This window comes from Nylanderia fulva, unplaced genomic scaffold, assembly GCF_048542155.1.
Source record: "Nylanderia fulva isolate GAGA-0341 unplaced genomic scaffold, ASM4854215v1 Scaffold96, whole genome shotgun sequence".
In the NCBI taxonomy this organism is placed as follows: domain Eukaryota; kingdom Metazoa; phylum Arthropoda; class Insecta; order Hymenoptera; family Formicidae; genus Nylanderia; species Nylanderia fulva.
The window spans coordinates 218,900-243,932 of record NW_028191090.1 but is presented as its reverse complement, the minus strand read 5'-3'; the positions used below and the strand labels follow the sequence as shown (position 1 = coordinate 243,932).

At 24.8% G+C, this 25,033-nt stretch overlaps 3 protein-coding genes and 1 long non-coding RNA gene across 5 annotated transcripts; 3 read left to right on the top strand and 1 right to left on the bottom strand.

The window, feature by feature from the left end:
* Positions 1-1,552: 1,552 nt before the first annotated feature.
* LOC114930265 (uncharacterized) lies at positions 1,553-5,018 on the top strand. The gene is made up of 4 exons (XM_029302008.2): positions 1,553-1,720; positions 2,634-2,893; positions 3,541-3,811; positions 4,328-5,018. Exons 1-4 carry the CDS (start codon positions 1,696-1,698, stop codon positions 4,900-4,902), a joined length of 1,131 nt encoding a protein of 376 aa, XP_029157841.2. The 5' UTR covers positions 1,553-1,695; the 3' UTR covers positions 4,903-5,018.
* Positions 5,019-8,744: 3,726 nt separating this feature from the next.
* On the bottom strand, positions 8,745-10,184 carry LOC146719520 (uncharacterized). Its single transcript, XR_014926492.1, has 4 exons — positions 9,738-10,184; positions 9,589-9,648; positions 8,921-8,969; positions 8,745-8,836 (listed from the first exon to the last, which is right to left on the bottom strand). It is a non-coding gene; the product is annotated as an uncharacterized LOC146719520 (long non-coding RNA).
* Positions 10,185-10,494: 310 nt separating this feature from the next.
* On the top strand, positions 10,495-14,247 carry LOC114930262 (uncharacterized). 2 transcript variants are annotated; one of them, XM_029302000.2, is made up of 4 exons: positions 10,495-10,590; positions 11,504-11,763; positions 12,411-12,681; positions 13,198-14,241. In XM_029302000.2, the coding sequence occupies exons 1-4, from the start codon at positions 10,566-10,568 to the stop codon at positions 13,770-13,772; spliced, it is 1,131 nt and encodes a 376-aa protein (XP_029157833.1). In that variant the 5' UTR covers positions 10,495-10,565; the 3' UTR covers positions 13,773-14,241. The 2 variants fall into 2 exon arrangements, with proteins under 2 accessions (XP_029157833.1, XP_029157835.1); XM_029302002.2 differs by having other exon boundaries at positions 10,506-10,590; positions 11,592-11,763; positions 13,198-14,247.
* Positions 14,248-17,642: 3,395 nt separating this feature from the next.
* Positions 17,643-21,792, top strand: LOC114930279 (serine protease inhibitor 88Ea-like). The gene is made up of 4 exons (XM_029302032.2): positions 17,643-17,763; positions 19,264-19,493; positions 20,130-20,466; positions 20,961-21,792. Exons 1-4 carry the CDS (start codon positions 17,730-17,732, stop codon positions 21,632-21,634), a joined length of 1,275 nt encoding a protein of 424 aa, XP_029157865.2. The 5' UTR covers positions 17,643-17,729; the 3' UTR covers positions 21,635-21,792.
* Positions 21,793-25,033: the final 3,241 nt, after the last annotated feature.

Genomic DNA, 25,033 nt, shown 5'->3' with positions numbered 1-25,033 from the left:
TGTAACATTTTTATTCAAGCATTGTCAATTAAATTTTAATATTATAAAAATTGGTGGTAAAAATGTTTGAAATTATTAAAAATATAATTCTGATTTTTTTTTCTGCTTTGATATTTATTATATTTTCAAAACTTGAGCAAAACGGGACAACCCAAAGTGACTTTTATTCCATTAAAATATGAAATATGTAGGGTGTATTTAAATAAGTGCGAGAATTTTAGATAATTTTTTATCAAAAATTAAATGAAAATTAGTTTCTTATATAAATATATATTCTTTAGAAAATATGTATATAAGGAAAGGATATAAAAGTATATATTTATAAAACAAACTCCCTCTAATTTTAGACAAAGGATCACCTCCTAAAATTTTTCATCTTTATTTTGAGATACACTTTGTATATATTACATAAATTCTTAGAAGTGCATAATATTTTATATTCAAGTATCGATTTTATAGGGTTCCACTGATCTCTTTTTCTCTTATTTCTTTTTGGATCATTTTTTTATATCCTTTTATTATTCTGTATTTTTCAGACGTATCTTACGACCTAGACTTGCACATATGCGAGTTACCCTACAAAAATAAAAACTTATCGATATTCAAAGTTGCTATCGAAATATTACACGCGGATGCACAATTAAGGGCACTTTTTCGAAAAAAGCAATATTGTCAACGATTTGACCAAAATGCTCAAACGGCTTTCGACCGATTATTATTAATTTGTACTCTGCTTGCATTTAAGTTTTGTTGTTTTGTAATTTCTTAATATTTTAATTAACTTAAAAAGAGGATCTAAAATATTATTTAATAACTTAATAAATGTCTCGTACATATTTTTAAGCTTTAAGTATTAAAAGATTTAAAAACGAATCTATAACAAAATAAAAGAACGAATCTATAAGAAAAAGAACACAGAAAATGTTTTGAATAATATACGCTAATCGTTAAATATACATTTTTATTTTGTCAAGTTTCCTATGTGTTGTGTATAATTTTCTCTGTTTTAACTTATTATTGAAGCCTTAAATTATTGTTCCAGTATTGTAGGTACATTAATTATATCCTCTTCACACATCTTTTTTCCTATTTGCTAAAAATTGGTAATAATGAAAAAGGAAGTTTAGTATTTACTCGATGTTATACTTTTCATATACTTTTTTTATCATATTATACGTTTATTGTATTTTGACATATAAAATAATTATAAAAGCAAATGTATATATTTCACATACGTATATTTATATAATAATTACATCTAGCCACTAAAAACACTTTTATTTTCAATATTAATGCTACATGATTAAATTAAAAATTAAATTTATGTATTTATGTACCCCTGCGAAACATGAAAGAAATACTTAATAATATATAATAGATTCTTTGATTTCTACAAAACAATTTTCAAAATGAACATAATCGAAGAAATTCTCGAATATTTTTATAAATAAGTCAAATAATCTTAGAAAAGTGAACCTTTCATGGTTTCATGCGCTTCATGCGCAGAATCGTCATTAGTCAATCGGAAATCTGAACGAGAACACGTGACTTTAAACGATATTTGTCTTTTTCTCACTAAATGAAATTCCCCAACACCAACAACTTCCCAATTCGTTAAAGTTGGTCTTCCATCAGCATTTCTCTCAGTCTACGTGATACAATCCAAGCAGCAACTTTGCCATTATATACACTACGATGGCGGAATGTTCTACGTATAATCGTAAGTTCTAAAATATTATATAAATTAACATAATAAATCTATCGCCAATTTATCTCTAATATCACAATTTAATAAATAATAGTAATAATATTAATAAAAAATATTTGTTTTAACTCAAATATTTACTTTTTATTACATTTTGAATAAAGTTTTTCGATAATTTAACTTAGTGATAGTCATTTAATAAGTTTTGCGATCCGTTAAATTCAATTGTTGTAAAATAATGTGCTTTATTTAAAGGTCGGTTAACGTTGATTATATTTTTTCGATACACATAATAATTCATAGTGCTTATGTAGATATATTAGTAAACATGGGCAGATATTCCAATATCTTTCGGATACTGTTATTTAAAATTTTCTCTATTCCTTATTTCTTTCTCGATTGTCTTTTATTATTGAATTCTATATATTTAAATATAAAATAAATTAACATTTGATTTTTAGAAGTTGATGAACGGATATCTAAAAGAATTTTTACTATTTCTCTTCTTTTATCTATTTTCAGATATAGATTATCAATTTATTTATAATAAAGTTTACATTATAAAAAATATTTGACTAAAGCGAGCAAAAATTATAAAATACATGTATCGCATATTTTCTCTAGTAATATTGCAACTTATTTATATTTTCTTCAAGAATATTTTAATAATTTTTTAGGATATACATTGTTGCTAATCTTTTATCATATATTTTAACAAATTTTAAATTAAATTAAGAATTTTTGCAAAACAAATCATTGTCTTGCAAATTACTTGTCGAATAATTTTAATGCTATTCAAATAATATATTGAATTTAATTAGATTCTGATGAGATTGTAGAATAAATTATGACTTTCTATTTGTAATATCTCTATTTACTATCTTTGTTAGTTCAGCTTAATTATCACATTTTCGTTCTCCATGTTTAGCAATAGCTCAGATAGGACGTTTTGAATTCAACTTTAAATGTCTGCAGAAAATGATTTGCATAATGCCACAGAAAGAATTTGTCTTTAGTTCAGACGGCTTATATGAGGGACTTATGATGGTTTATCGTGCATCCAGCGATGAGACCAAGGAACAATTGAAAAGTATCCTCCAATTACCGATACATCTTGGAGCAAAATTTTGGGCATTAGATAGAATTGTGGAAAATAGAAAAGTGGAAGAACAAACACAGGAACATGTGGTAAAGAAATTTATCTGTTGTTGTATTAACATTTTTCCACAACATATGTAATTTAACCAATTATTACATGCATGATCAATGATTATTAAAGTATTTAAATGTATTATTATATAACACAATAAAACTCAGATTATTCCTGCTTTTTCTAGTTGGTAAGATTGCTTTGTAGGAAATTAGCAATCGATTGAGGCTAAACAAACATTTTAATAATTATAATAATTGTGAAATAAATTATTAAGCGGGACCAAATATACCAATACGTTTTTAAGAGAAATAGATAGTCCAAAATTAACAATTTTATATTCAATTAAATTTTGTCATTAAGCAATTATTAAACAATAATGTATATTTAAATATAAAGTATTATAATTACTGTTTTATTAATCAAAATATTTCAATCTAATATACATAAATATGTCGATAATATTATGATTTTATTAAATTATAATATTACATATAATGTTGTATTTAATAATATTAGACTAAAATATAATGAAAATGATTATGTGGAATAATGTTGTATATAATATAAATTTCTACTGTTAAAATTAAATCTATGTAATCTACAATTAAAGTTAAAGTTTTTTAATTAAAAAGGATAAGAATTTTAAAAATTGTTCCATTTATGCTATTATTTATTGATCCAGGATAAAAACGTTTATTGCAAAAATCATAGTTGTTGGATTCAAGACATCAAATGTTATAAAAAAAATAAATATATAACTCCTGAAAAATGCAGATTGTTTAATCGTTCCGAAATTCCTAATATAATGAATCATATTAATGAAGAATTAAACGAGATGCAGATTTACATCCCTCAACCTGTGGTATTTAGAACATTCACTAACAATATGGACTTTATTTTATCGAACGAACTTCGGCTCAATATCCAACATTCCTCTGTTAGCGATATAACATGTAAATATATAATTTTAATGTTATTTAATATAAGTATATATTTTAAATCTCTCTAATCTCTCTAATCTAATTCTATATAATGAAATTGTTTTCTACTAATTTCATATTCAACTAATATTAACAAATATTATACACTATTATTTTTAAAAATAAATAATAATAATATATACATTATATTTTATTTTATAAATAACGTTTAATATAAAATTTTATATAAATAATATTAATCTAGTAAAAATGTTAGTATGATAAAACAATTTCTACAGTTGTTTAAAAGTAAATATAAACGCACGCACACACATGTACATTTCTCCAATTTATATGAATTTATATATATCATTTCTAAATTTTCAATATATGATTAAAATGTGATTAAGTCAATACATTTTTATGTTGAGAATGCAAGAAACATATACGGATTTTTAAAAATTGTTGATATAAACAAAAATTATATATGCAGCAATGTAATTTTGCTTCCATTAACTTTTATCATATTTTTTCTTACAATTTTTTCAGACATATCTCGCAAATTCGGCATGTTCGTGACTAAGATAGCATTAACATCGCGGACGTGGCTGTTCACATTATTTCCAGCTGTTCAGGAATTATCAAATCCTAATATCTGGAAAATTGATGAAGATATTTCTGGATTGGTCGAAAGATTGGCAACTAAAGAAGGAGCCGAAATGCTCCGTGAAATACTGTCTCTGAAGATATCATTGGAAGAATTGCCGGATAAAACAATGATATACCCCGATTACTTCGAACTGGAGCACGAATTGCCAATCGATCAGTTGTTAGAAATGTTGGATATCAAACATGTATTAAGTCCGGAGAAGGCCAATCTGTTTGGTTTTACTGAAGAAAATCTGCACCTTGGCAGTGCGAATCATCGTGCATATATCAAGTTTACATCAAAAGACGTTACTGCTAATGCAATTAATATATTCTATACCAAATATGGAGGATCCCTTTCATCTCTCCAAAAAAATAACAATTGCACTCAATGCAAAAATTCGTTTGTCTGGATGTTGCGTGACATTAATGAACATAAGATTCTTTTTACTGGCGTTACCATTAAAAATTGTTAAGTAACTTTCTCTTTGGCTTCTGTTTAAAATATTTTGAAGACAAAGTAGTACAACGACACTTGTTTATAGTGATGTATTCCTAATATTTTATGTCAATTTTGTAAAATATATATTAATTATACAAAAGCTTAATTTTGATTAAAAATACTCTAGAATCACGTACTTGTTTCGAAATTTGCTAGCATTATTTATATTTTAGAATCATTTTGCGTTTTAGATACAATATAAGTTTAAAAATATATCTTCGTCATAATTTGTATTACATCATAATTTGTGTATCGTTGTATATAAAATATTAAATATTAAATATGTAAAATGTTAAATATTATTCTCATATTTCATCGATAATAGTACGTCGATCGAAAATTATGCATTTATTCTATTTACCAGAGTTAAATGCCGTTTTTTGAGTTCGTTAAATATTAAATAAAATTTGAACATATACATGTTTGTAAACATAAATTAGAATTGCCTTTATTAATATCTTTTTTTTATTACCATTATATATATTAATAATTTTATACTATCGTACTCTGTGTCTAAGATTATATTTAAATTTTAATTAAAAAAATATCATTGATACATGCAAAATAATTGTCGAATAAATTTTAAACATTTTGCTTTTCCTTCATCTTATATTTGATTATAGAAATTGTCAATTATTATTATTAATTTATTAATTGCAATCAAAATTTATCCTAATTTTCTATTTATAATATTTCTATTTTGTCAATTTCACTTGTTTTTATTTTACCTATCCTTTTATATTTGCCAGCGTAAACATTAACGGAGGAACGTTTTTGTTTCGCAATCGAATGTGAGAATAAGATCAAACAGCTGAAGCCGAGAGAGGACTATATATATATTTAATCCGGATGGTATTAATGTGGAATGCCTAAAACGCATCTTGCGTTTATCAAACATCCCCATATGCAATTTATTCGAATATTGTTCATCAAAAAAAAGTTATCAAGTACAATAAGCAATAAATAATTTCTACCCATTTTTAAATTAAATAATAGAAACTATAATAAAAAAAATTCAAAATTTGTGTATTCCAATTTGCATAATAAAATAAAATTTCCAAACGCGATTTTTATGCAATATTAAAGATGAAATAAAAATAATATTGACGGAAATAAAGATTTTGGTAATAATTAAAAATAAAATAATTTTTATGCCAAACAAAGTTTCAATTCTTAAATTTGTCATCGAGCAATATTTTAACGCAATCAATCCATTTAATATCCAAAAAATAATCGTGATATTTAATTCTGAATTTAATTTTATTTTCAATATAGATAAATTTGAATAAAGTAACTTGATAATTGTAGACTAGCCGACAAAAAGATCATCTCAAATAAATGTGTAAGGATTGTAAGCATATAATTCATCTCTTGAAATCATTTGATTTTTATATATGTAACATTTTTATTCAAGCATTGTCAATTAAATTTTAATATTATAAAAATTGGTGGTAAAAATGTTTGAAATTATTAAAAATATAATTCTGATTTTTTTTCTGCTTTGATATTTATTATATTTTCAAAACTTGAGCGAAACGGGACAACCCAAAGTGACTTTTATTCCATAAAAATATAAAATATGTAGGGTGTATTTAAATAAGTGCGAGAATTTTGGATAATTTTTTATCGAAAATTAAATGAAAATTAGTTTCTTATATAAATATATATTCTTTAGAAAATATGTATATAAGGAAAAGATATAAAAGTATATATTTATATATATAAAACAAACTCCCTCTAATTTTTGACAAAGGATCACCTCCTAAAATTTTTTATCTTTATTTTGAGATACACTTTGTATATATTACATAAATTCTTAGAAGTGCATAATATTTTATATTCAAGTATCGATTTTATAGGGTTCCACTGATCTCTTTTTCTCTTATTTCTTTTTGGATCATTTTTTTATATTTTTTTATTATTCTGTATTTTTCAGACGTATATTACGACCTGGACTTGCACATATGCGAGTTACCCTACAAAAATAAAAACTTGTCGATATTCAAAGTTGCTATCGAAATATTACACGCGGATGCACAATTAAGGGCACTTTTTCGAAAAAAGCAATATTGTCAACGATTTGACCAAAATGCTCATACGGCTTTCGACCGATTATTATTAATTTGTACTCTGCTTGCATTTAAGTTTTGTTGTTTTGTAATTTCTTAATATTTTAATTAACTTGAAAAGAGGATCTAAAATATTATTTAATAACTTAATAAATGTCTCGTACATATTTTTAAGCTTTAAGTATTAAAAGATTTAAGAACGAATCTATAACAAAATAAAAGAACGAATCTATAAGAAAAAGAACACAGAAAATGTTTTGAATAATATACGCTAATCGTTAAATATACATTTTTATTTTGTCAAGTTTTCTATGTGTTGTGTATAATTTTCTCTGTTTTAACTTATTATTGAAGCCTTAAATTATTGTTCCAGTATTGTAGGTACATTAATTATATATCCTCTTCACACATCTTTTTTCCTATTTGCTAAAAATTGGTAATAATGAAAAAGGAAGTTTAGTATTTACTCGATGTTATACTTTTCATATACTTTTTTTATCATATTATACGTTTATTGTATTTTGACATATAAAATAATTATAAAAGCAAATGTATATATTTCACATACGTATATTTATATAATAATTACATCTAGCCACTAAAAACACTTTTATTTTCAATATTAATGCTACATGATTAAATTAAAAAATTAGAAAATAATAATAAAATTTTTTACAAAAAAAAAACTCCCGACTGCTGCCAACAAAGTTTTAATGTTTAAATTAGAAAATAATGTTTAAATTAGAAAATAAATAAAAAAAAAATAATAAAAAAATTAGAAAATAAAAAATAAAAAACAATTAGAAATAAATAAAAAAATAAAAAACAAAACAAAAATTAAAAATAATAAAAAAACAAAAAAATTATAAGTATAAAAAATAAGCTTGTAAAAGTTGGAAATAATCACACATAAATAAAGTCTGTTGTTTATTATATAATTTTTCTTATTTAAATTTATTGTTATCATACATATTTAGCGCTATATAATTTACAAAAATTTCAGATTTTTGAATTCAAAAAATTTTTTTAATTATAATTATTATTATTAATTCTACAATTTACAAGAGCAGTCGGGAGACGCCGCGCGTCTAAAAACTGTAACGTCCGTTGAGTATCGATATTTGTGTTTGTGTCTATTTATTACATAAAACGTGCGCGTGCGTATATGTCTCAAATTTAGCGCGGCGTCTCCCGACTGCTCTTGTAAATTGTAGAATTAATAATAATAATTATAATTAAAAAAATTTTTTGAATTCAAAAATCTGAAATTTTTGTAAATTATATAGCGCTAAATATGTATGATAACAATAAATTTAAATAAGAAAAATTATATAATAAACAACAGACTTTATTTATGTGTGATTATTTCCAACTTTTACAAGCTTATTTTTTATACTTATAATTTTTTTGTTTTTTTATTATTTTTAATTTTTGTTTTGTTTTTTATTTTTTTATTTATTTCTAATTGTTTTTTATTTTTTATTTTCTAATTTTTTTATTACTTTTTTTTTATTTATTTTCTAATTTAAACATTATTTTCTAATTTAAACATTAAAACTTTGTTGGCAGCAGTCGGGAGTTTTTTTTTTGTAAAAAATTTTATTATTATTTTCTAATTTTTTTATTTTCTAATTTATTTTTTATTTTCTAATTTTTTTTTTTTCTAATTTATTTTTATTATTTATTTTCTAATTGTTTTTTATTTTTTATTTTTTTTTGTTTTTTATTTTTTATTTTTTATTTTCTAATTTTTTTATTATTTTTTTTTTTTATTTATTTTCTAATTTATTGCTGTTCTTATGCTGTTTCTTCATTCTTTTGTCTCTCTGCTTCTTCATCCTACACATATAAAAGTTTTTATTATGTAATATATATATTACAATGTATATAATATAATAATAATAATAATAAAGACACACATACACTCACCATGTGACTGCAATGTTCTATATTCTTTCCAAATATTTTTCTGCTACAATTTTTTAAATTAATATAATATAATATAAATAGAGAGATAAATAAAAAAAAATAGCTAGATAGATAGATTGATAGATAGAGAGAGACAGATGACAAAGACAGATGACAACAATATCTTATATCAAATACATAAACTTGTACGCAGTTATAATTATGGCTTTGACAAATATATTAACTTTCTTATGGCTATATAAGTTTATACATTATGTAATCACAAGTAAGTTTATATATTTGTATAGCCTTAATTATTATTACATATGTGAATAATCTTTTGTAGTAGATAATTGGCTATGTAAGTTAATATATTTGTCTGCATTGCCATAATTATTGGTGCGCTAATATCTTTGTATAACTATAAATATATTTGTATACATATTTTTAATTAATTATATAATTATTATATAATATACAAATAAGAGAAAAAATAACTATATACATTTATACAATTATATATGTGGATATTTATAGCAATGTGGCTACGTAGCAAATTTAATAGCAAATAAGTGGCTACGCAGACAAATATAAATTCATATAGCCATGTTATGACTACAACAGATTAATTATATTATTAATTATATTATATATTTTTATTAATTATTAATAACAAGACTTACTCGTTTTCTATTATTAATAATGTTTTCTTCTTCAGATATCTTCAAGCGAGTATCTTCTTCCTACATATAAATAAAGAAACAATAAATAAATAATAATAACAATATTCTAAATAAAGAAAAAAACAATAAATATAAAAGAAGAAACTTACTCCTTTATTTATATCTTCTTGAGATATATCCATAATAATACACTTCACTTAATATTGTTGTTGACAATAACACGCAACAGGTGACAGCTAACCTATCCTATCAGTCCCGTCATTATTACTTCGAGATGTATATACCAATGTCACCAACATTCCCTATCCGGATACTACAACGAATCTCATTGGTGAATCATTTTTCCTCTTAGGTTCACACAGCAGCCAATGAGAGACCGTATTGACGAAATAATACTCATTTTTCACTTTTTATTAATAGAATAAATAACGATAATAATACGCTTTAAACCTTCCTTGATTAATAAGAAACTTATGTTCCAAAGTTGATATAAAACTATGCAGTAGTTATCGAGAATTAAGGTCACGACCGATCCGGGCTCGATGAAACGCATACTTCCTCTCTTTTCGCCAACCTACGGTTGGCAGCAGTCGGGAGAAAAATTAAATTTATGTATTTATGTACCCCTGCGAAACATGAAAGAAATACTTAATAATATATAATAGATTCTTTGATTTCTACAAAACAATTTTCAAAATGAACATAATCGAAGAAATTCTCGAATATTTTTATAAATAAGTCAAATAATCTTCGAAAAGTGAACCTTTCATGGTTGGCTTCATGCGCAGAATCGTCATTAGTCAATCGGAAATCTGAACGAGAACACGTGACTTTAAACGATATTTGTCTTTTTCTCACTAAATGAAATTCCCCAACACCAACAACTTCCCAATTCGTTAAAGTTGGTCTTCCATCAGCATTTCTCTCAGTCTACGTGATACAATCCAAGCAGCAACTTTGCCATTATATACACTACGATGGCGGAATGTTCTACGTATAATCGTAAGTTCTAAAATATTATATAAAGTAACATAATAAATCTATCGCCAATTTATCTCTAATATCACAATTTAATAAATAATAGTAATAATATTAATAAAAAATATTTGTTTTAACTCAAATATTTATTTTTTATTACATTTTGAATAAAGTTTTTCGATCATTTAACTTAGTGATAGTCATTTAATAAGTTTTTCTATCCGTTAATTTCAATTGTTGTAGAATAATGTGCTTTATTTAAAGGTCGGTTAACGTTGATTATATTTTTTCGATACACATAATAATTCATAGTGCTTATGTAGATATATTAGTAAACATGGGCAGATATTCCAATATCTTTCGGATACTGTTATTTAAAATTTTCTCTATTCCCTATTTCTTTCTCGATTGTCTTTTATTATTGAATTCTATATATTTAAATATAAAATAAATTAACATTTGATTTTTAGAAGTTGATGAACGGATATCTAAAAGAATTTTTACTATTTCTCTTCTTTTATCTATTTTCAGATATAGATTATCAATTTATTTATAATAAAGTTTACATTATAAAAAATATTTGACTAAAGCGAGCAAAAATTATAAAATACATGTATCGCATATTTTCTCTAGTAATATTGCAACTTATTTATATTTTCTTCAAGAATATTTTAATAATTTTTTAGGATATACATTGTTGCTAATCTTTTATCATATATTTTAACAAATTTTAAATTAAATTAAGAATTTTTGCAAAACAAATCATTGTCTTGCAAATTACTTGTCGAATAATTTTAATGCTATTCAAATAATATATTGAATTTAATTAGATTCTGATGAGATTGTAGAATAAATTATGACTTTCTATTTGTAATATCTCTATTTACTATCTTTGTTAGTTCAGCTTAATTATCACATTTTCGTTCTCCATGTTTAGCAACAGTTCAGATAGGACGTTTTGAATTCAACTTTAAATGTCTGCAGAAAATGATTTGCATAATGCCACAGAAAGAATTTGTCTTTAGTTCAGACAGCTTATATGATGGACTTATGATGGTTTATCGTGCATCCAGCGATGAGACCAAGGAACAATTGAAAAGTATCCTCCAATTACCGATACATCTTGGAGCAGAATTTTGGGCATTAGATAGAATTGTGGAAAATAGAAAAGTGAAAGGACAAACACAGGAACATGTGGTAAAGAAATTTATCTGTTGTTGTATTAACATTTTTCCACAACATATGTAATTTAACCAATTATTACATGCATGATCAATGATTATTAAAGTATTTAAATGTATTATTATATAACACAATAAAACTTAGATTATTCCTGCTTTTTCTAGTTGGTAAGATTGCTTTGTAAGAAATTAGCAATTGATTGAGGCTAAACAAACATTTTAATAATTGTAATAATTGTGAAATAAATTATTAAGCGGGACCAAAATTACCAATACGTTTTTAAGAGAAATAGATAGTCCAAAATTAACAATTTTATATTCAATTAAATTTTGTCATTAAGCAATTATTAAACAATAATGTATATTTAAATATAAAGTATTATAATTACTGTTTTATTAATCAAAATATTTCAATCTAATATACATAAATATGTCGATAATATTATGATTTTATTAAATTATAATATTACATATAATGTTGTATTTAATAATATTAGACTAAAATATAATGAAAATGATTATGTGGAATAATGTTGTATATAATATAAAATTCTACTGTTAAAATTAAATCTATGTAATCTACAATTAAAGTTAAAGTTTTTTATTTAAAAGGGATAAGAATTTTAAAAATTGTTCCATTTATGCTATTATTTATTGATCCAGGATAAAAACGTTTATTGCAAAAATCATAGTTGTTGGATTCAAGACATCAAATGTTATAAAAAAAATAAATATATAACTCCTGAAAAATGCAGATTGTTTAATCGTTCCGAAATTCATAATATAATGAATCATATTAATGAAGAATTAAACGAGATGCAGATTTACATCCCTCAACCTGTGGTATTTAGAACATTTACTGACAATATGGACTTTATTTTATCGAACGAACTTCGGTTCAATATCCGCCCTATGTGCGAAAAGGTTACAACATGTAAATATATAATTTTAATGTTATTTAATATAAGTATATATTTTAAATCTCTCTTATCTCTCAAATCTAATTCTATATAATAAAATTGTTTTCTACTAATTTTATATTCATTTATTATTAATAAATATTATATACTATTATTTTTAAAAATAAATAATTATAATATATACATTATATTTTATTTTATAAATAACGTTTGATATAAAAATTTATAAGAATAATATTAATCTAGTAAAAATGTTAGTATGATAAAACAATTTCTACAGTTGTTTAAAAGTGAATATAAACGCACGCACACACATGTACATTTCTCTAATTTATATGAATTTATATATATCATTTCTAAATTTTCAATATATGATCAAAATGTGATTAAGTCAATACATTTTTATTTTGAGAGTGCAAGAAACATATACGGATTTTAAAAAATTGTTGATATAAACAAAAATAGTATATGCAGCAATGTAATTCCGCTTCCATTAACTTTTATCATATTTTTTCTTACAATTTTTTCAGACATATCTCGCAAATTCGGCATGTTTGTGACTAAGATATTCTTATCATACCGAACGTCGCTGTTCACATTATTTCCAGCTGTTCAGGAATTATCAAAACCTAATATCTGGAAAATTGATGAAGATATTTCTGGATTGGTCGAAAGATTGGCAACTAAAGAAGGAGCCGAAATGCTCCGTGAAATACTGTCTCCGAAGGTATCATTGGAAGAGTTGCCGGATAAAATTACGATATACCCCGATTACTTCGAACTGGAGCACGAATTGCCAATCGATCAGTTGGTGGAAATGTTGGATATCAAACGTGTATTAAGTCCGGAAAAGGCCAGTTTGTTTGGTTTTACTCAAGAAAATCTGCATCTCGGTGGTGCGAATCATCGTGCATATATCAAGTTTACATCAAAAGACGTTACTGCTAATGCAATTAATATATTCTATACCGAATATGGAGGGTCCCTTTCATCTTTCCAAGAAAATAACAATTGCACTCAATACAAAAATTCGTTTGTCTGGATGTTGCATGACCATAATAAACAAAGGATTCTTTTTACTGGCGTTGCCATTAAAAATTGTTAAGTAACTTTCTTTTTAGCTTTTGTTTGAAATATTTTGAAAACAAAGTAGTACAACTACACTTGTTTATAGTGATGTATTTCTAATATTTTATTTCAATTTTGTAAAATATATATTAATTATACAAAAGCTTAATTTTGATTAAAAATACTCTAGAATCACGTACTTGTTTCGAAATTTGCTAGCATTATTTATATTTTAGAATCATTTTGCGTTTTAGATACAAAATAAGTTTAAAAATATATCTTCGTCATACTTACATCATAATTTGTGTATCGTTGTATATAAAATATTAAATATTAAATATGTAAAATGTTAAATATTATTCTCATATTTCATCGATAATAGTACGTCGATCGAAAATTATGCATTTATTCTATTTGCCAGAGTGAAATGCCGTTTTTTGAGTTTGTTGAATATTAAGTAAAATTTGAATATATACATGTTTGTAAACATAAGTTAAAATTGCCTTTATTAATATCTTTTTTTTATAACCATTTTATATATTATTAATTTTTTACTATCGTACTCTGTGTCTAAGATTATATTTAAATTTTAATTATTATTTAATTTTATAATAAATGTAATATGTATATAATAAAAAAAATTTATTCTCCATAAAGAAATGCAATAAAAATCACGTAAAAATTCAAACTTTTCTCTTAATAAAATGCGCTTCGACGGAACTCGATATGATATTTTTTCGCTGAGTTAACTCGTAGGTTAAAAAAAGTTGGATTTCTTAAGACAAATTGTGCACCTGCTATATACCTTTAAACCGTTACACTTCTTTTCAAGAATGCTGCACTGAATGCGGGATGTCCCGCCAGTAAAACGATGCAAATCGTTTTGGGCATCTTGTTTGAACAAAAAGAAAAAAGAAAAGATAATAAAGAAAAAGGTCACATTGTTAGAAATCACATCTGTGTTTGTGTATGTGACTTCCTTTATATCGTCTTTCCTTCCTTTTATTTATGGGCAGGAAACCTTTCCGAATGTATATGCAGGGTGCAACGTGATAATCCATGCTTAAACTGTGTGTTTTCTTGGTGTCCATTCTAAGTCCAAAAGTTGCGAGACAACCTGTATACCTATATCAGTTTTACTTTGGGCGTGCTTGGTTTTAGGGTAAAAAATTGCCCTGTTACGAGAAAAATAGCTGTTGGATAACAAATACCAGATATATAAATGATACAATGCAATGTTTATTTGCAAATGAATTAGAAGTAGTAGCTTTTGACAAAGACTCTATTAATTTAAAAAATCGGATAAATGAATTGTTGAGAATAAAGACGCAGGGTTATATTAATAAACTTGCGAAATTAAACGTGATATACGAAAACATGGAAATTATTTTGTCGACTGTACTCGGCTTTAGAAGTGTTGCATATCAACAGGATTTCTTTGCCAACGTATCAAATATATTTTTGATGAAACAATCCAAAACTGGTAAATATTTATCATTCATTTTACTTCTCTTCATAAACCTTATTTAATCAAATTCCATTTAATTAAATTGATTTTCAACAATTGAAAAAATAATATAATTTGCGAATGACATTTAATATTAAGTTTTAAAATAATAATTTTGGTTTATAAAAAATTGAGGAAAATTAAACAATAGCCACATTTGTTTCAGATTACACACAAACACATACATATCTTTGATTTTTTGCATTTATATTATTTCTAAAATATGATTAAAATGTAATTACACAAATTACTTTTTATTTTAAGAGTGCAGCAAGCATTATTCTGATTTTTAAATATCGTTGATGTAAAAAATATTGTATTGTGTTAAAATTTAATTCCGCTTGCATTTATTTATATCACTCTTGTCAGTCTCTCAACATTTTTTTTTAGTTTTATCTCCCAACCTAGATATCTTTGTGACAGAATTATCATGCGTAAATAAGACTCTGTCGCTGTTCCTTTTATTTCCCGCGGCGCCAGATTCAAAAACTAAAAGGTGAACAATTAATAAAGACATTACAGAATTGATTGACAGATTGACGACTACAAATGGAGTCATTGAACTTCGTAGAATTCTAGATAATGAAAAGTCAGCAACAACAAAACTCCATAATATAATATTACAATATATTTTTATAAAATTACATTTATATATATATATATTAATTATACATATATAATACATGCATATACATGTATATACATATATATATGTGTATATTATATAACACTCATTTATATACATATATGTATATTACATATAATAATTAATAATATACATATACATATATACAAAGTATAATGCGTATGTATATGTATGTATATAATATATAATATATATATATATATATATATATATATATATATAAGTTTTCTTTAAAATTCTCTCATATAAATTATTTCGCCATCAGTCGTATAGAGATACTATATGTATAATACATTATATCAAAATTAATTTTTTTTATTTTGAATTTGCTATATGACATTTTTATACGAGAGATGGTAGAATATTTTCTGAATTTTGAAGACTTTATTAATTAATATTTCTTTATTTATTAATTATTATTTATGTAAAAGATTAATTTTATCACAGTATATTAGATATTGGAGTATATTTTCGAATTTATTATACAATATATTTATATATATTATCATATGAATGCTACATGATTATGTTGCAATAGATAAATTTTTGACACTCAAAGACAGTCATTCACATTAGTTTATCACACTGTTTTTGACGAGCTAGAATGATTGAAAAAATTTTCCATTTATTATGTTTATAACACAAAAAATCGAATTTGTAATTTTAAAATGTATAAAGTGTAATTTTAATAGCAATAAACCATTTTTAATAAATAAAATAATTCTTCATATTATTAGAAATGTTTAACATTTATATACTATAGAAATTATATATTAATTATAATTAATTATAAATTTAAATTTATATTTATTTTTCTTCAAATTTATATGTTACGTATAAGTTTTTTTTCCTTAACTTTTGCCTTTAAAATATTGATTTATAAATACTGTTGTGTGCCTCGTGTAAGGCATAAAAGGGGTCGCGCCAAATTAGGATGAGGATCCGGGTTGTCAGGGCTTGTATCGGGTGATTAAATAAATGCACTTTAAAATTTTCACTATTAAAGAACTCTTATTCCAATTAACCACTTGACGTTTTCTTTATTTCAACAATGTTACACTTGTACGTTACGTATATCAGTTTAGCGGCACTATTTAACTATAACTTCGCGTATCGCGCGCGCGACTGCGAAAAGATGTTATAGATCGCACGCGGCTAGCGAGGTTGCTTTAATTAACGACTCGAGAGCGACTGCCGGGCGCGTCTCCTGCTCCGTTTTTATAGTATCGCTTTTGGGAAGTTTCTCGATCGGAAGGAGTGCCTGGCAACGGGCAGCAGCGTATGCGTTTTTACGCGGTCAGTGCCCGTTGTCAAGTGGATGTAACATGAGCAGTTATACCTTAATAGTTATATTTTTTAGGGATATAACAATACATAGAATTTTTTTTACATTTATTTTGGCTTGTACCTTTATTTTGAGAAAAATAGCATTAACATTTAAATCATTTAATCATTGAATTACTAAACACGTTCTCTCAGTCATATATAGTTGCATTGTAAATTAAATTTTCGTATTTGTACACCCGTTAAACATGAAAAAATAATTATTAATAAATGTTTAGTTTGTTGACTTCTTTGAGAATTGTTTCGTAGAAAAATGTTTTTAGAAATTAAAAACATATTTCTTCGGATAATGTTATAGTTAGCGAGTTTTTACACAATACAATATATGACTAAATGTCTTTAACGATAACATTGTCTCCTTCTCCTCTAAATATATTAATACATTTCAACACTAATTCGTTAGCCACTTATCATCATTTCAAAATTAGTCGAGACACGCGACACTATATAATCGTAAAGTGATTCTGTCGTTATAAATATTTAAAAAATAAACCAGCATGGCAAAAGCACATCAAGTTTCAATACCAATTTGTGAGTATTATTGAAAAATATGATAAAAAATCACATAATTTTGAAGTCGACTTATCGAATAGATAATAATTTTAATATAATATATTCCTTGCTACGCAATTTTTATCCTTTTTTCCTTTATTCTATTATTTTATATTGTTTTTTAATAAATATTTACTTTAATGTATTTTAATGATTGTTGTTTGATAAGCCTTGCGATCCGGTATATTAAGATATTTCAGAATCATGTACTTTTTTCGAAATCTATTAGTATTGGTCACTTTTAAAAAATTGTTTCCGTTTGAGATAAATTTAAGATATAATTAATGTCATAAGAATTTTATAAATTCGGTTTAGTGTAGTTAATAAAAATTTAATTTGAATAAATGACATATTAGATAGACATTTTATTTTCTAAAATACAATTACTTCATCAAATTAATTGTAAAACATTTATTATTAAATTCCTCTGATACTAATTAATATAACTATTTATCCCGAAATTTTATTCGTTTTATTTTCTGACAAAACTAAACGAGTTAATTGATGATATCTTATCTCGTTTGACATAATTCAAAGTTCAATAAGCATAGATAAAGATAGATAATAATGTTTCGGAAATTACTATTTCAAATCGTCCTTCTCATTTTTTCTCTTTCGGTTATCTTTTATTATTGATTTTTACAGATACACTAACATACATACATACATACATATACATGTACTTAAACATTTAATTTTTAGAAAATAACTTGAGAAGAAATCTCAGGAATAAAGAATCATTTTTGAATATTCTCCTCTTTTTTTCTTTTTTTCTGAGATTGCTATTTCTAAATAAATTTTCTGACGTTTCAAATAATATTTAACCGTTTATAATATTTAACATTTTATATAACGTTTATACTATATAATTTTCCATTTTACAGTAATAACTATTTGAAAATATATATATGTAAAATTACATGTTTATTAATAATTATTTAACAATCATAAGCATTAAACTTTGTTGAGAATATTTCATTTTATAAAATTGCTTCTAATTTGCTTCTAATTTATGTTATATATGTCGATTCTTTTTTAATATATTATATTTAAATTATTTCTTGTATAATTGATACTTAATGTTTCAAGTTTTGACAAAAATTATAAGCATTACATGATATTTTAACATAATAGCTATATATTGATAGCTGTTATGTAATAATTCTATTTAAAGAAATTTCTTAAAAGTGATTAGCATTTATTAAAATTAGTTATTCAAAAATGCTTCTTTGTTTTTAATCCAAATAATAATTTGACCGTTTCTATATAAGTTTAAATATAAATTCGGATCTGTGAAAAAAATCATGGAGATACAAAATAATAATAATAAAAAATACAGAACAGATCAAGTTGTACTTGCATTTAACATTTTAATAAAATTTTATATAATTAATTGTGACATTCTATTTATATTATTTCTTTACTGTCTTTTGTCAGTTAAGTTTAATTTTCTTTTTGTCTTTTATGTTTATCACACAGCGGATTTGCTATCGGAAACACACTTCGAATTCGCAATCAAATGTCTAAAGAATGTTATGCACATAAAAAAGTCGGAAAATTTTGTCTTCAGTCCGTACAGCATATATGAAGGACTTTTATTGACTTATTTCGCATCGAGAGAGGATACCGAATTATGGTTAAAACGCATATTATTGTACGAGAATTTTCCCCCAAAATTGTACTTGTTACACGATGTGGCAATGAAAATGGTGAGCAACTTTGATACATTTGATCGAATTAAATACATTATTGAGATATGTCAAAATACATTGCAAAAAGATTTGTGCATAATTTATTGTTACATAACATATATTCGAATTCTTAAAATTTTATTTTCAATCTTCATGTCAAGAAGAATAAATATTTTAAGATACATATATACATTATCATATTTTAATCTAATAAAGCTTAAAAAATTCCGCTTAAAAAGTTGATAACAAAATATAAAGATGTTGTCGAATTGTTTCATATGACATTAATGTTTATATTCTCGATTGTTATTCAATGAAAAGTTTACCATGTTAAATAATTATTAAACGTTATAATAAGGATAATGGAGGAATATATTTTTAAGTGATAAAAACAAATGTTTGAAATTCTAATGCTGTTATTAATAAATTTTTAATATGATAAGTTTTTAAATATGTAAAATTTAATAAAAAAAACATACTTTTGTGAGTAATATAAATTTGCATCATTCTTTTTACAAATAATTATGTTTTCTTGCACCAATTAATTTAGCTCATTCTTTTATACAGAAAATGATGTGTATATTTATATTTTTTTATTGAGTAAAAAATATATTTTGTAACAAATTGTTTAATCTTCGAAATTTTTAATTTTAGGATAAGAAGTTGCCCAATTGTTATGAGAATAATAGTTGTTGGATTACAAATTCTATTGGATGTATAAATAAAAAGATGGAGCTCTTATTCACAGATGAATTAAAATTAGTACCTTTTGACGAGAACTCTATTAATTTGAAGAATTGGATTAATAAATTGTTGAGCATAAAGACACAGAAATATATCCATAAACCTGTGAAATTAGACATTATTGGCAAAAATTTGGAAATTATTTTGACAACCGTACTTGGCTTCACAGGCATGGCATATCAAAAAAATGTCGCTGCCAATAAATCGAATACACATAAGAAACATTTGGTGAAAGAACCTAAAACTGGTAAATATTTATTATTCATTATAAATATATATAGTATATATAAATTAAAATATAAATAATTTATTTTACTTATATATGTATATTCACGAAACCTTTCCAGGATACATCATTTTAATGTCAAATAACGTCAGTATAGTACTTGGGTTATTTAATCAAAATATATTTAATCAAATTAATTTTCAAAAAACAATGTAATTTGCAAATAACATTTAATATTAAATTTTAAAGTAATAATTTTAATCTAGTAAAAAATTTAGGAAAATAAAACAATATCGACATTTCTTTATAATTGCACACACATTTCTCTGACTTTGATTTATTTATATAGTTTCTAAAAAATCATATAATCGAAATTTGATTATGCGAACCTTTTTGAGAGTGCAACAAGCAATACACTGATTTTTAAAAATTGTTAAAATCAAAATATTCTAGACTACAATTTATTTATCACTTTTTGTTGACATAATCTATAATGTTTCAACACATTTTTTCAGTTTTATCTCACAATCTAGGTATGCTTGTGACAGAATTGCCATACGTAAATAAGACCCTGTCGCTTTTTCTATTATTTCCTGCGACGCCAGATTTAACCACTGAAAAGTGGAGGATTAATGAAGACATTACAGGATTAATCAAAAGATTGACGAATGGAGCCATCGAGCTTCGTGCAGTGCTGGATGACAAAAAGTCATCAACAGTACAGTTGTCGGAAGACGTGATACATCCAGATTTGTTCGAACAGTTGCCGAAAGATAAGATATTATGTCCAGATATTTTTGAACTAGAGAACGAACTGCCGATCAATCAGTTATTAGAAATGTTAGACATCCAACAATTATTGGAACCCGACAAAGCCAATCTCACTGACTTCATTATGAATAAAAATCTGCGTCTCGGTGGTGCCAAGCATCGTGCTCATATCAAGGTGACACGAGACGACGTCACTGCCGGCGCAATTAGCATGTTTTTTACCAAAAATGAAGCGTCCTTTAAGTCATTCGTACAGACTGATCGCTCCAAATGCAAAAATACGTTTATTTGTCTGCTCTATTGCAAATATAGGCGCACTATCCTTTTTATTGGCGTTGTTAATAAACTTTGCCCGTTGCCTTCATCAAACAACAAACTAGTGCGCGCCTTTTCTTCTTTCTTCAATTTTTTTAAATAGTCTAAGTAACTCCACAATATAATGTACTCTAGATATACATATATTATAGATAGTGCGATAGATAAATTTTTGACTTTCAAACGTTTCAGATACTTATCATTATAGTTATTTTTAGTTAGGAGCGATTTATAGGATTGTATGATTTATTATATTTATTATACAAGTAATTAAATTTGTAGTTTTAAAAGTATGAAATGTAGAAATGTAGAAATGTAGTTTTAATTGTATGAAATGTATTTTAAATAAAATAATATGTTATAATATTGTATTAAATGTATATGAAATGTAGTTTATTTAATTAAAATAAATCCCAACTAAACGATTTATATCTTGTATCAATATACTTATCACTAGTTAATCACTAATCTTACTAAACTTATCACTAATCATTAAACTTAACACTAATTAATAATTATATTGTTACAAATAATGCAAATTCAACATTATATAAATGCCAATTCTAATTAATTATAAATTTTACTTTTTTATATTTACAATTTCTTCTCATGCATTGTGTATTGTTTGTTTAAACTTATTGTTATAGTGTAAAATTATTCTTTCAATGTTGTACATATTTTAGCTAAATTTTCTTTTACAATATTCTCCAACAATCATAAACTGATATATTAAAAGTAAAAAAACTTTCACTAGATGTATATAATATTGTTCTGAATATTTTTTTCATATTGTCTCAGCAAACACCGATATATAATTGTTACATTGCTATAATAAAACGAAATATAACAGGTAATATAACGTGTACGTTACATGTAACATCCATGCTAGTTGTAATTTCCCACTCATAGATGTAACATTTTAATATAACATATATTACATTGTAATTATATACCAAATAGCACATTGATGTATTGATAAGTCAGTGCTATCTTGGGATATAATAACAATATAACTACAATGTAATATATGTAATATTAAAAATGTTACATCTATGAGTGGGAAATTACAACTAACATATACGTTACATGTAACATGTTTAAGTATATAACATTTATATACTGTGTTTGCTGGGGTCTTTATTGTATTTCGACACATAAAAAAACCTGGAAAAGCTTCCTGCGGCTCTCTTTGTTAAACCTTGCGCTTTATTTCAGAAGCATGACCTGTTATTTATGCAGGATAAGGGATGAGCTGGGGCTTCCGGGGAGGAAGTGAGAAAGTTGGAGTTTTACTATGTATTCTGTTATAGAGCTGCCTCATTTAATAGACCAAGTGTATCCTTTTGTAAAAAATGGAGCTTGGGTAGGAATCTTTAAGGAATGGGACCTAAGAAAGAGCGGAATGGAAAGAAAGACGGTACCTACTCTTTATTCTTTTCTACCTGAGCTTTAGATTTAGCGCCTGACGCTTGGTCCATTATGTTACCATGTCTATGTAATTTAGTTTCGATTTCGGTTAACACTCAGACAAAAGCCGAAATTCAGTTTTGGTTTCGGCTACAAAACTTCGTTCCGGTCGGACACTAGGAATTTTCCTTATCCTTTTTTTATTTCACAGTGGAGATCATCCCCAGACAGCACAGGTAGATTCTGAGTATATATACGCAGTATTTCGCAAACGTAGATTGTGTATATCCCATTAATATTCGAAATACGTACCAGATATTTTGAGAATGTACGGAGGATGTTTTAATGTCTGCCCTAGAAGCCTACTTAGTATATACTGAGAATATTTCTTGGTATATCCTGAGAATATTTCTTGGTATATACTGAGAATATTTCTTGGTATATCGTAAGTATATTAATAAAATATTTTGATCACATTACCAGTGTTTACTAGAATATCTCTTGGTATATTATCAGTATATTTGTAGAATATTTTAAGCATATTACTAATATATGTAGAAGATAGTTGAAATATATATAGGTGTAAGATAAAAAGTAGATTTTTCATGTAAAAAATAAATAAAAATGTGAAATTATTTAGTGAAATTTATAAGCAATTTATAAACAAAGCTTTAGACAAAAATTTACACTTTTTACTTATTTTTATATGAAATATTTACTTTTTAATAGAAAAAATTTCTCTCGTTTTTATATCACATATATTGCACGTATATTTCATCGTTTTATATCACATATATCGTATATATTTAATATACACATATACATATGTATAATATATTATATAGATATGTATAATATTATATTAATACCTAAAACCTTTGGAGAAACTTTCACTGTACTATACAACAAAATTCGAAGAAATTTCCAAATATATCCGTTTATCAGATCTTTCTTCACACTGTATGTCTTTGATGCATAGAGATAATGAACAATAATCAGTTTCGCTGATGGTGATGCACAAAGGCAATAAAGAGACTTCTATGTTTGTTCTGCGAGAAAGTAATAGAAATGTTAAATTTTTCTTTTTGTTCAATATATTTATATATATATAGTGTACATATCTATAATTAATATATATACATTTGTCGCATAACAAAACATATATTAATTATATGTTAAACATGTATATTTTTTTTTATATATCCCATATGTGTAATTGATTTGCTCATAACTATTAAAAATAAGAAAACATGATAGAAATCATATTTTAATTAATGATATTATTTTGTTAATATAATGAAGCACTTTAACAATTTAGATTCTATCTTAATATTTATATTAGAGCGTAGACGTACATAAAAATTAGTAAAAAGTATAAAAACGCTATTAATTTCAAGCCATTCATTTCAAATGAAGTGGAATTTAGAATTAGGCGAAGAATTTACGTTGCAACACGTGATTTTTCGGATAACGATTTTGCAAGATATTAATATAATTAAAGTATTTCAACTTGCACTTTTATTTTTTTGACAATGTTCCAATATTGTAAAAATTTTTTAAGAATAAATATTTAAAAATAAATATTTTTTATAAATTCAAGCAATAAAATAGACAAGTTCCAAAAATATGCGATTTTAAGGTTAATTTGCAATAATATTTTATCGTAATCAAGTATAACAAAAAATGATAAATATATTTTGAAAATATCTTTTATAGAGTTTGAAAATTTCATGCATTTTAAATTAAATAAAAAGCGAATTACCTGTGATTAATATCGATCCAAATTTGGATGAAAAACCACACACGTGTTGCTCACTCATCGTTACGAACACAAAAGAAGAGGAAGAAACTGGCGCCGCACCGGCAATACCGACAATTACGTATCGAACATGGCGTTGCATACACATATCCGCCAATAAATAAATTCGCGTATTCTAAAGTATATTCTTGACATATACAAGAAAATACGAGAAATAATATATTGTAAAAGATGTTTACAGTATATTCTAAGAATATATATAAAAGTATATTTTGAGAATATACGTAAAAGTATATTCTGAGAATATACGATATATATACAAGAAATAATATACTA

Bases quoted from the DNA above. Each gene is read 5' to 3' on its own strand.
- LOC114930265 (XM_029302008.2), top strand. From the start codon at position 1,696: ATGGCGGAATGTTCTACGTATAATC. The intron at 1,721-2,633 runs GTAAGTTCTAAA...CTCCATGTTTAG, and splicing joins GGAATGTTCTACGTATAATC to CAATAGCTCAGATAGGACGT. The intron at 3,812-4,327 runs GTAAATATATAA...CAATTTTTTCAG, and splicing joins CTCTGTTAGCGATATAACAT to ACATATCTCGCAAATTCGGC.
- LOC114930262 (XM_029302000.2), top strand. From the start codon at position 10,566: ATGGCGGAATGTTCTACGTATAATC. The intron at 10,591-11,503 runs GTAAGTTCTAAA...CTCCATGTTTAG, and splicing joins GGAATGTTCTACGTATAATC to CAACAGTTCAGATAGGACGT. The intron at 11,764-12,410 runs GTAAAGAAATTT...TTATTGATCCAG, and splicing joins GACAAACACAGGAACATGTG to GATAAAAACGTTTATTGCAA.
- LOC114930279 (XM_029302032.2), top strand. From the start codon at position 17,730: ATGGCAAAAGCACATCAAGTTTCAATACCAATTT. The intron at 17,764-19,263 runs GTGAGTATTATT...TTTATCACACAG, and splicing joins TCAAGTTTCAATACCAATTT to CGGATTTGCTATCGGAAACA. The intron at 19,494-20,129 runs GTGAGCAACTTT...TTTTAATTTTAG, and splicing joins ACGATGTGGCAATGAAAATG to GATAAGAAGTTGCCCAATTG.